The sequence below is a fragment of the Pygoscelis adeliae genome, unplaced genomic scaffold (assembly GCF_000699105.1).
Source record: "Pygoscelis adeliae isolate BGI_AS28 unplaced genomic scaffold, ASM69910v1 Scaffold505, whole genome shotgun sequence".
NCBI lineage: Eukaryota > Metazoa > Chordata > Aves > Sphenisciformes > Spheniscidae > Pygoscelis > Pygoscelis adeliae.
Window position 1 is genome coordinate 249,552 of NW_008824811.1, and position 11,899 is coordinate 261,450.

General features: G+C 44.6%; 1 protein-coding gene across 1 annotated transcript; it reads left to right on the forward strand.

Moving 5' to 3' along the window:
- The first annotated feature begins 9,400 nt into the window (after nucleotides 1-9,400).
- Nucleotides 9,401-11,698, forward strand: ATP6V0C (ATPase, H+ transporting, lysosomal 16kDa, V0 subunit c). Its single transcript, XM_009324235.1, has 2 exons — nucleotides 9,401-9,584; nucleotides 10,868-11,698. Exons 1-2 carry the CDS (start codon nucleotides 9,451-9,453, stop codon nucleotides 11,070-11,072), a joined length of 339 nt encoding a protein of 112 aa, XP_009322510.1. The 5' UTR covers nucleotides 9,401-9,450; the 3' UTR covers nucleotides 11,073-11,698.
- The last annotated feature ends 201 nt before the right edge of the window (nucleotides 11,699-11,899 follow it).

An 11,899-nucleotide genomic window follows, 5' to 3' on the forward strand; every position in this document is an offset into this window, starting at 1 on the left:
AACGTGCGCCTAGCGTGTGCTGCGGGAGGCTGTCGTACCCGCCGCCGCGCCTGGCTTCCCCCCGGGGCTTTCCTGGGGCTGCGGCCGTTTCGGTGGTGGGTCTGCCCCGGTCTAACGCAGCAGTCAGCCTTCGCGGGCTCTCCCGGCAGGGAGGGTTGCTCTGGCTCTCCTGGGGCTGGGTGCAGCGCTTCTCCTGCTGTAAATAGGACAAAGTTGCCTTTTAAAGCGTTCCTTGGGTAATGCAAGACCAACCGTTTCGGTGGTGGGTCTGCCCCGGTCTAACGCAGCAGTCAGCCTTCGCGGGCTCTCCCGGCAGGGAGGGTTGCTCTGGCTCTCCTGGGGCTGGGTGCAGCGCTTCTCCTGCTGTAAATAGGACAAAGTTGCCTTTTAAAGCGTTCCTTGGGTAATGCAAGACCAATTTTTAATGGGGTTGAAACCTAACTATGCAGGCATTTTAGGAGTGAAGTCGGCTTTAAAGATGTTAATGACGTTAAAAGGAACTGATAGGCTCCTGAACTTTCCTTTAAAATGGGAGCTGTGTGAAATGCTGAAAAAGGGAAGCTCTTCTCTAGCGGCCATCCAGCTGCATCTCAAGTCATCGAGGTTCAGCGTGGAGTAAATTGGGTCATTCAGCAGTATCGCTCTCCCTGTTGAAGAACGTTTGTTATAAATGCTGTTTTACACTAGAAAGACCATCATATGATGCCTTGTCCCTCTCTTGGAGCCCGAGTAAACCTTCTGCAGAAAATGACTGCTGTTCCTGACTGAGCATTTACTGTTTCCTGATAAGGGTGCAGACCTGCCGTTCTGTTTGGGGTGTAACATGGGGAGGGCTTCAGCTATTTTTTTTCCAAATGCAAGTGTTAACAGTAACTAGGAATACAAGAATTGGGAATCAGTCTGTTTTTCTCTTCTGAAGACTTAGCCAGTGTCTCCACATGCATGAGCATACTGACTTGTCTTCATCTGCCACCTGATTTGGCTCCCAGTTGAGGAATCAAAATGCTCAAGTATTGAATTGGCTGTAGCTGGAGTTGCATATAGCTGTTCATGTGCTTGGAGTGTCATTAAAGTAGCCTCTGAGATGGTAGCTAGGTCTGCAAGGCAAATTTGTGGAAGCTGCTCTTGATTGATTAGTGTGGTAGATTAAACTGTAAATAGCTAAGTAGACAGTGGATTAAAACTAGTGTTGGAGAGGAAGCTGTCTAGCCATGCTGGTGTTGGCACCATTGACTGGTTTCACACCAGCTGTGTTCATGGCTTTAATCCTTGCAAAAAAAAGCCTGACTGGCTGTGTTTAGTCTTGCTCAGTTTGTACCCAGTGGTGGGATGCAGATGTCCTGTGCTGAGGACGATTAGTGGCCTGCCACCTTGGAGTTAAAACATTGTACTTGCACTTGACAGGTCCTGACAGGTTCAGGACTTCCCTGAGAACAGCATGGCTGGAATGCTGTAGGAGCCAATGTTGGGACTACTGACCTACCTGCCTCTTGGCTAATGAAGATAATGGAGGAATAGACTTAAGACCTAGTTACTTCTTGAAAAAAGTCAGTAGATCACTGCCTTTTGCAAAATAGCAGTGATTAAGGTCCTAAACACTGAGCTTTTTTTCCTGAGGAAGGAGTCATTGGATTCCTCTTCCAAAATTGAACTCGGAAGCAGAAGAACATGGTTGTATGGCCTTTCAGACACCGGTTTTGTGATATGCAAGCTTGCTTCAGTGGAAACATCAGTGAGGGATGCAAACTTGAGTCAGCATTTTAATAGGAATTCAAAGTGTTGCTTGGCATGTCTAAACCAGAAGTGAAGCATTTCCTAGAAGCTGTGGGTTTGATAGCATGGTACTGTGGGATTGCAAGTTAAAGGGGAAGGTTTGAGTCAGGTAATTCAAAGTGAGTGCTTAAGCTATGTTGATGAAGGTTTGGTAACTATCACGTTGCTGCTGGTACATGACTGGTCCTTGATGTGGAATCTGTGTCAGATGGTCCCAATACTGGCAGGTCTGAGCCATGTGGTTCGTCTCTTGCTAGGGCCTAAGCGCATCTGATGGGTTCAGTCACTGGAACAACAGGTTATAGATACTGCTAATGCAAAATTATTTCTTAGTTGTGAACATGGCTGAACTCCTTGTTTAGTGGAGCAGCTTGGATTTTTACGGCAATATGGCAGAGGCATCAATATAGGATAAACTAAAACTTGCAGTGTCATGTAGCTTTCCTAATAGGGAACTATCTAAAACTGTCCTAGATCAGTGTTAATTAGTGCAGTGATCATGTCTGACTCATGCTGTATCTAAAGATCAGATTCTTGTGGAGCTTGTAGTTCTGAGACCTGTTTCTAGTAAACATGTTCAAGTTCTATACTGTCCAGGCTAGTTTGATGTGAAAACAAGTGACTTTATGCAGTACTGTTTGATGTTTGAACATTAACTGCTGATGGTAGATAGCAGAACTTGTTCTGGTCAGCTAGTACTGATGGCAGCTAGAAAGACTAAAGCAGGCTGCTGTGACCTTGGCTGTCTTCGAGCCTGCTTATTCATTTGCTGATTACAACTTGTTCTGATAGCTAAAGTTCCTTTATTTTCTATGTGTAAAACATGTGGCTGGCTCAGTGTCAGGTGCTCTTGAGTGATCAAATTATGTGGCTTTTCCATGTGAATTTGGCATGCCAAAATGGAAAAGCATGGTATTGGGCAAAGCTGTCTGATTCCATGCTTGCTGATGCTCTGTTGAAAAGCGTGATGTCCCAGGTGCACTCCACTGTGGCCTCCATAACGTGGTAAGGAGTTTTACTTTGACCTGCACCCTGGATGGGCATTCAGTGCCTTCAGTACTGCTTCATTATCAAACATCTGGAAAACTGCTAATGAAGACAACTCTAGCCAGCAGTGTTAAGGTTAGTCCTGTGTCTTCTCATTGTTGTTCCAGAGCTAATGAAATAGTGCTTTGTATTTTAAACTAGGGCTGCAGATATTGTAGCAGTTGGTTAGCTATTAAGGGACTTCCATGGTGAAATTGCTGGCTCAGAACATCTAGCTTGATGCAGCTGACAGCCCTGTGCAGTCTGATTCTAGAAGGCATTGTGACTATAAACAGCTTTGCAGCCTTGAAGGCAAATTACAACTGTGCTTCCTGAAATACTGTCTCTTGAGGGGTGGGGAGGTGGTAGAGAGGAGAGCTGCTTGCTTCTCAGTAAGGAGCTGTAGACCTCATCCTAAGAGGAGCTTGCAGACTTCTTAGCTGTAGCTTGCAGGTAAAAATGAAATGGCAGAACAGAGTGCAGCTCAAGTCTTCTGTTCCAAATCATTAAAGAGTACTTCAAAGGCATCGTGGTACAGGCAGAAAAACTCAGTGGGTTAGATGTTTGAGCTACCATCCTGTCTGCAGTAGAGACTAACTTAAGCGTTCATCCTTAATAGCAGGTAAATTAGTGGACTATTAAGACACAAGTATTGTAACAGAAGTAAACCAGATAGGCAGTATTTCTACAGCTCAGTTAAATTAAGGGAAAACATCTCAACAAGGGCATCATTTCCACTCAGTAAATGCTAGTCTTGGGATCACCCAAAAACCAGATCGAGCATCAGGATAAACCATTGGCTCTACAAAACTTGGCTCAAGCAGATATGCTGCTGCTTGTATTGTGGCTTCCAGGTGTACCTGATGGGACTCCTGTCTCACCCTGAAGTCACTGTAGACTACAAAGTCTGTAGGTACTTCCCATCTGATGGGAACATTCGGAGCAGCAGTGGAGATGACTAAGAGGTCCCAAGGCAGCTGGCATTCAACTTCCTCTTTTCCCTTCCTAAAACTAGCCTCTTCCATCTGTCCAGAGCCTGACTGATTCAGGCAGCAGTTGCAAGCTGAAAAACTCTGCAGCCTGATCAGGCTGTTCTGTGATGCTTGAAACAATGGTTTCACAGAAGTACATGCTTCCACCTGGTTGCTGTCCTCACCAAACAGTAAGGCATAACTTGCTGAACTGGCTTCCTTCAGACTGTGAATCTTGTGAGCTTGAGGCTTCAAGTCAGGCTAGTCTGGCCACAGGAGTGTCTGCTGGATGCAGTCAGATGACCTTGGCTTTCCCATGCTTCAGAAATGAGGCAGCTTAGCTGTGGATGCCTGCTGGTGAGTGGTGCAAGCTGCTGTTAGACCAACTAGATGAAAAGGGCTCCTGCTAACTGGTGTAACAAACTACTCTGCCAGTCAGTACCTGGAGTGCAGTGGTCCACCCACTCTGTGAAATGAGTCATCTCTAAGGTTGCAGGGGAGCTTATATGATGATAAATAACAAGTGACTGGACTTTGCTGCTTGCAGAAGAGCAAGCCTGTACTCTCTGGTGTAAAGTGTCAGCCTTACCATACCTTTAAAAAAAAAAATTGGCTTTGTGTGCTATGTCAGACAATCCAGACTACCAATTGCAGCACTTCCAGCTGCTTGGACTGTTGACTGCTAACTCCTTTTTCCTTTGGACTGCTGCTATTGCAGCAGCTTCTTGAGAAGCTGGTAGACTTCTAAGTTCTCAAATTTACTGAACAAGAGTAAATAGCCTGCTAGCCTTGCAGGTTTTTGATAATGCTGTAAGCAGACAGTGCTAGGCTTGTTTGAAATCCCCACAGCCTCTCATAACATTAGGGAAGAACAAAAAGCATGCTGTCCCTAATCCTGTAACAGGTGACTCACTAAAGATCTTTCAAAGTCTACAACTTCCTGTAGGGCAGCTTATCTGTTTACCCCTCCAGTTATCACTGGTGATAGCCAGTCTTCAGTCAGTGTGATCTGAATTTGCATAGGTGCTGGATACAGTTCCACTAATGTGGCTTTGTCTTCTGTGGAGACGCAACTGGACATAGCAACAGGGTTTTTCCAAGGCAGCCATGGAGTATCCATTACAGTAATCTGAGGTAGAGCTGTGTTTGTGTTAAATGTGGTGGTGGGGGAGGGCCTGTAGAAATACCAGTGGGAAGAAGCCTGTTTCTTTGAAAATGCCTAGGTTTCTGGCATGGCGAAACAAGGACTGTACTTGACCTGGATATCATCTCTAATGGTTTTCCAATGATTTAAGAACAACCTGCTCAAGGATGAACAGGCATTGTGGTGAATTGATGCCTGCTGTCTGGTTCAAGGGAAGCCTACCTACTGCAGAGGGCAGCCCATTTGATAATGATTAATTATAAAAGGCTCCAGATGTAAGTACTCATCCAGAATAGTCTTTCAGACTTGCTGTGATACTAACCCATGGTATCTCTATTGAAAGTTTGACTTGTGTTATGAGCTCACTTCCTAATGCAGGGAAACTGCCTATTAGTGCTCTGGAAATCTTTCACACATTGCAGTGTGAAAACCTGCTTCTCTGTGGTGGGACATAGGAGGAATCACTGGCTCTGGACCAAACGCTGCTGGAGTGTTTGTGGCTGGTTCTGAACCTCGTATTCTTGGGCTGAGCATGTCTGAATGTATTGCAACTGCTGAAACTGCATCTATGCAAATGGTTCCCTGGCTTGAAGGCCCCTGATAAAGTGGTCACTGTCCATAGGTGCGTATCTGTCTGCAGAGCTTTGCAGAACTGATGCAAGGCTTTTGGTAATAGCCTCTTTCTGTGTTGAGGGAGTGTTGCATGAGGTGACTTGCAGCTAACTTAGCTGCAAGATTAACATTCTTGGTGCACGACCTTACTGAGCACTAACTATAGCTACAAAAGATTGGTCCTAACACTTGGACTAGCACTTGATCTAAACAGCAGGCTGCTCGAGTACTGACAGTGAATATCAGAGGCAAAGCTCTGGCCAGTGGCAAGACTACAACTAGTCTTCAGTCCTTACTGAAGCTATTGCCTATATGGCAAGTTACTTTCTAGTTCATACTTCATCTTGGAGCTGGACAGCTATGTTACCTCTGCTACCACTTTCGACTACTAGAAAGTAACAGCTATGGTGAGGTGCCAGGCAGCATATCCGCAGCCCTGTGGGAGTGTGTTTTGCTCCCAGGAGCAGTACTAAATCAACTCTGGCTTGTGAGTTCAAGGAGTTACTCCTTGGAAGTATTTCAAAATCAAGTTAACCTTTGAAACAGGCTTACTGGAAGTAGGTGGTCTTGAACGATGTGTAAAGTAACTTCTCTGTATTATAACACCATTGAACTTATAAATGGCACAGTTCCATACATGCAGAGCAGAATGGTGTCCTCCTGCAGTAAAGCTAGGTAGGCAAAGTGCTTCTCCAGCTGCCAGGTAAATGTTTTGATAGCTATGTTTGTGTGCTTTAAAGGGTTAGTGTTGCAGCTTAATTGGGCTGTATGTTAGAGGTGATGGAGCTGTATGATCTGAAGCAAATATATGGAGTCTTGGTGTGTAACAATGGTACAGCTCTTGTTCCATTTTCACTGTCTTCTACATAGATCTCTTCAAACCCTGTTCACTGAGGTGATTTTGGAAAATATGTCCTTCCAACTCATCAGAGGTATTTAAATGTAGCATATGAAGCATATGTGCTTCAAATGTTCACAGCTGCCAAGAGGAAGAGGTACAGATCAAGATGTGCAGGAGGATTGACCGAAGTGCCAAATGGCCTATAACTGAATAGCTGTGCCATTAGATGGCTGTGTTGTGGTGGGAAGTGGATATCATCTTTGCCACCTGGACTGTAATATTGGGGTATTGTCAAAGGTGCAAGGAGAACTTCTCAGGCTAGTGAAGAGCAGTAAGACAACCTGCCTTGTAAGATACTGGAGATGCAGCTGTGGGGGACTCCAGTGTAAGCCTGTTGGTTGGGATGCTGATAAAGACTTCATGGGGAGCAGATGTGCCAAGCTCTGAAGTGGTGTGTTTAGCAGCTGTGACTGACCAGCAGTGGGAGTGTAATAGATCTTCAGTGACATCTAAAAATGTAATGTTACAACTAGCTGCCACAGAGACTTTATTTGTTAATGTGTCTAGACCAAGTTCAAGGCATAAGCTCTTGCCTATTCCCTAGAAATGGGATTTAACAACTGAGAATTGACAAACTTGTGCTGATCTGCCCCTCCCCAAAAGCTTAAGCAGGCTGGCTTTCTGTAAATGGGATTACAAAATCAGCTTCTGTAATCCATCACTGCATTAATTGCAACACCTTTAAGTAACTTCAGACTTGGAGGAAGTAATGACTGATCTAATTTTAAAAAGTGAACTTCCCTCATGAGCCTCAGCATTTCTGGAGGGGTTTATAAACGATTCCAAACAAGAGAAGTGGTTTCTGCTAAATGCTATAGCCAGTCTAGAAGTCTAGATAGCCTGAATCTTGATTCCACTTACTTCCAGTCCTTAGAAGATGCTTCATCCAACAGAAAAGGTTCCTAATTCAAGTTAGTGATTTCTTTCTAGACTTCCTAGGGGCTAGACCCTTAAACAGTACCATTGCTGATACTGCTAGCTAAGTCTGTGCGCTAGTTTCCAGGCTCAGCTTACATTTGCAGGTAAACCTTGTCTTCTGCTCTTGGCTCAGCTGGATTCTAGTTCTGAATCACACTGAACAGCCCTTTATGTTGGTCTCATTTAGTGACAGTCAAGACTAACAAAAAGAGGATCCAGGTTACAAGAGGTTCATGAGCTTTGCTAGTACAGAACCAATTTGTAGTTGATACTGAGGCTTTCCCTTCAAGTTTTTGTGACTAAAACTGAACTTCCTTCTGATAGTGAGTCTGTTGTTGGTGCAGTGGTTACCCTTATTAATCTACTGAAGTTTCTTAGTGCAAAGCCAGGAGGATTACTGCTTAGTTCTTGACTGCTCAAAGATAGGCTTTATGTAAATGCTAAGTGAGAAGCAGGAAAGCACATATCCTAAACCCTTTGAATACCTCCCAGCAACTCTTTTGGGCAAGGTGTGCCATCTCACACTTGGATGCTGGTGTAAGAGGCAGCTACAGATCTTTGTGGAACAAGCAGCTCTCCCCTGCAGAAACCTTAGTTTTTAAGTGAGTGGAGCAAACTCAAAAAGTAGGTCTCTGAACAGTACAGAGATTTGAAATCCCCATGGCTTTAATACTCTCCTAGTGGCCTTGTAGAGCAGACGAGCATTTTCATGCTAGATAGGAATGTTACCTTTGAATATCAGCCTGATGGTGTCTGAAAAAGACTACCTACCCTTCCACATACCTTGCAGTGCTGCTTCAAGGACTTAGTCCTGGATGGCTACGGACCTGCACATCATCTCTTGGGTGATGGTGAGTGCAGTCCAGAGTTGAGGAGTTCCTTTTCTTTCCAGCCTTGCTCTGGAGTACTCTAGGGTCTTTCCAATTACTTCAGAATCAAAGAATGGGGTATTTGTGGAAGCTTTCCAGAGTTAAGGAGTTCCTAGAGTACTCCAGAGCAAGGTTGGAAAGAAAAGGGTCTTTCCAAGTACTTCAGAATCAAAGAATGGGGTATTTGTGGAAGCTTTTGTGTGAGACTAATACAAAGTTTTCAAGGCAGAAGTCACTTTTTGGGGTAGTGCTTTGGGACTCTTGATTCTAGCACTTCTTAGTTGGAGATGATAAGCCCATGTTCTGCTTTGAAAACCAAGCTTTGGATTACTGTCTTGATCTCTGCATGCTCAAGTTGTTTACGCAGGTGATCGGTGAACCTTAGTGGTAAGGTGGTTGTGGTCCTCTAACCTACAAGCCATACTCTAATTTGTGGATTAACAAGTGTTTGGACCTGAATCCTTCACAGGTGGGGTTATTGACACATGAAGAGGGTGTCCTTTCTCCAAGGAATGAAGTGCAGCAATAATATGTGAATTTGTTGCTGTCTCAGTATGTGTCTGAAGCTGAAACAGCATGTTTGACCCCAGGACAAAGCATAGGCCAGATGGGGCCTCTTCCACAAAACCTATGAAGGATGCCAGGAGGTGACTTGTTAAATGTTGTGTGCATCTGAGAACGTAGCCCAAGTGGCTCAAAGTTCAGTGTCTGTAAAATCTGGCTTTCAGCCAGGTTAAATGGTGCTGTGGTAGCAAGACCTGCTTTGCTGTGTTTCCTCTGCAGTTCAGCTGAGTAGAGCCTCACAGTGTGGGCTCTGTGAGGGCACAAACTCTGAAGGTAGCATGTTCAAATTTGGACCTTGGGTTTTGGACCTTGGGTTTTCGTTCCTAGACAGGGAACGAATGTCTGCTGGGGAGTATACCCTGCTGTGAAGCTGGCTTAGGGAGGGTATTCTGTTATCAGTACTGTTTGAACAGCACCTTTTTACTTATCTGGCTTGGTCTAGGAGTCTGGATAGGTCACTTCCTTGTCCCTTAGGGGAATATTTCTGACTGACAAACCCAGTAGTCAGTGACCATGTTAGTTTTGCACAGTTCTTCCTTGTGCTGACTCAACTGTTCTCATACTGCAGCCTGGTGAAGGAGATGGTATTTGGGGATGTCTAATGCATTTTTTTCTCTTCCAGCCTTGGGAGCTGCATATGGAACAGCAAAGAGTGGCACGGGTATTGCAGCCATGTCTGTCATGAGGCCTGAGCTCATCATGAAGTCAATCATCCCTGTTGTCATGGCGGGTATTATAGCTATCTATGGCCTAGTAGTGGCAGTCCTCATTGCCAATGCCCTCTCACCTTCTATCACATTATTCAAGTAAGTTGCTGCATCTGTCAGTTTTAAGTTTGTCCTGTTGCTGTTTTGATGCTGCTGAATGGGTGGGTTTTGCTCAAGACCCCTGGAAGGACTGTCAATGGTACATGCACCTAACCTGGGCTTAGGAGTATGGACTGGATTTCAGCTGTCCTGCCTAATGCCTTAGCCTCAGTGGTAGTGCTGCCTGATTAGTTTGCTGTATTAGTTAACAGATCAGACATCCCACTGCTAGAGATAATGCAGTGGTTTATGGCTTAAAAGAAACGGTGTACAGGCAGTACTAGGATAGGAGGCTAAGCTTGGTTCATGGTGCCAAATTCTAGACCTGGAATACACAGGTCTTTCCAAGACTGTCTAATCAGACTGTCTAAATAGTTCTCCTGTTGCCTGGGAGATGCAGGTGAATAATTAATATTGCTTGCTGCTTTATGTGCTGGTAAATCAATCCTCAAGCTATATATACATTGGGTCTCTACACCAGCTACAGTCTGAAAGTTAATCTACTCTTAGCTTTTGAGAACAGCTGGAACTGGCTTGATTAAGACCTCTCAGAATAAAACAATGCTTCTGAGGTCTAAAAGAGTAGATATCTGTCACTGTACAAGCTATAGCCGATGAGCAGTGTGGTTGGCCTAATAAACCATGATCTAAGAAACAGCAGGTACAAATGCTCCTTTGCAGTTACCAGGTAGCTGCATACTGATAGGGACTGCTCCTCAGGTACCCCTGCCTGGAAAACCAGACCATTCCTGTCCAACTCTCGCAATGCAAGAGACCTGCTAATCACCTGGATGTGCTATAGCTGTATAAGGTTGCTAAAGGTGGGAGACAAAAGTGGCTATTAACAGGCTACACAGCATGGTGGGGCGGGCATTACTGCAAGTGCTAGCCTGCATGGCTGGAGTAAGTACAACTCTGGCAGCATGCTAAGCCTGCAGCTGACTGAAGGGGCTACAGACAAGCTTGGTGGTCGTGTGAACTCACAGGCCCAGTAGCTTAGCTTAATGTATGAGCCATACCTGAATATCAGCTAAAGATCTTGCATAGCTGCCAACTTTTTTTAACAGAGCTAGGAGTCTCAGGAAGCATCTGCTTTGTGAGACGTACCGTGTTTGCCTAAAGGGTACAGAAGCTCTTTCTGTAGGAAAGAGGTTCCCTTTAAATCTTTAAATGTTAATTCTTATTTCCTTTGGGGAGAGCAAAAAAAAAAAGGCTAGCCTGAAGTTGAAGGGTTGGGTGTCCTGTTGCTTGCTACTGAAACTCTTTTCATCTCTGTTCTACAGGAGCTTTCTTCAGCTGGGTGCTGGCTTGAGTGTGGGCCTCAGTGGTCTGGCTGCTGGCTTTGCCATTGGTATTGTGGGTGATGCAGGTGTACGGGGAACAGCACAGCAGCCCAGGTTATTTGTGGGCATGATCCTGATTTTGATCTTCGCTGAAGTCTTGGGTCTCTATGGCCTCATTGTTGCCCTTATCCTCTCCACAAAGTAAACATTACGGTATGATGTAAAGAGATGTAACAAATCCACATTTGAAAAAAGTTCCAGAATGAAAATGGTCTCTCCAATGTGTACAGTTGTCCCAATTTGGTAGTTGATCTCTTGTAAATGCGCAATGTATGTTAGTGACTTGTCTGTCCTGTGTGTACTTCAATATTAAATTGGATGGGCTGCTCCAAGCCTGCTGCATGGCTTGGGGTGGCCTGTGTGCAATTTTCCACCCATTGCTGTTAGTACTTTATGTATAAATATGAACTAGAAATGTAATTTTTTCTCTTCACTGGATGTTTATTTATAAAAGACTTGACATGTTCATACATCTATGGAGCAAGGATTTTCAATTTCCCATGCTATATATATTAATCTTATATATAGGTAGATTACACTGTTGGGTCAATTGTAAGTGCAGAGAATTCCTTGGATGTAACTTTGATTCTAAAGATTGCTGTAGTGTCCTGGTATTGGAGTATGAGAATTTCGTGTTTTATTACAGCAATTGTCCGAAACACTCCTGTGTTTCAGTAGTAACCGCGTATGCTCCGGCATCAGAGTCGTGCACCCAGTGTTGGGTTAAAACTTATACCATGTTTCCAAATAAAACTTCCTCACTACATTGCTGTAATGAGTCCTCTGCCTCTGATTTCATGCTTTTGCTGCTCCTTTAGGAAGAGGAGGGGTTCCTTTTGGGGGGAGGCAGGTTCTTGAAGTGTCTGAGCATCATGCAGAAGTGATGCTGTCATCACTGCTAAAGCATTCCCTTTTTCTCCTGGGCAAGTAGCAATGCTGTTTCCAACTGCTGCCCATGGGCAGTACTCATGG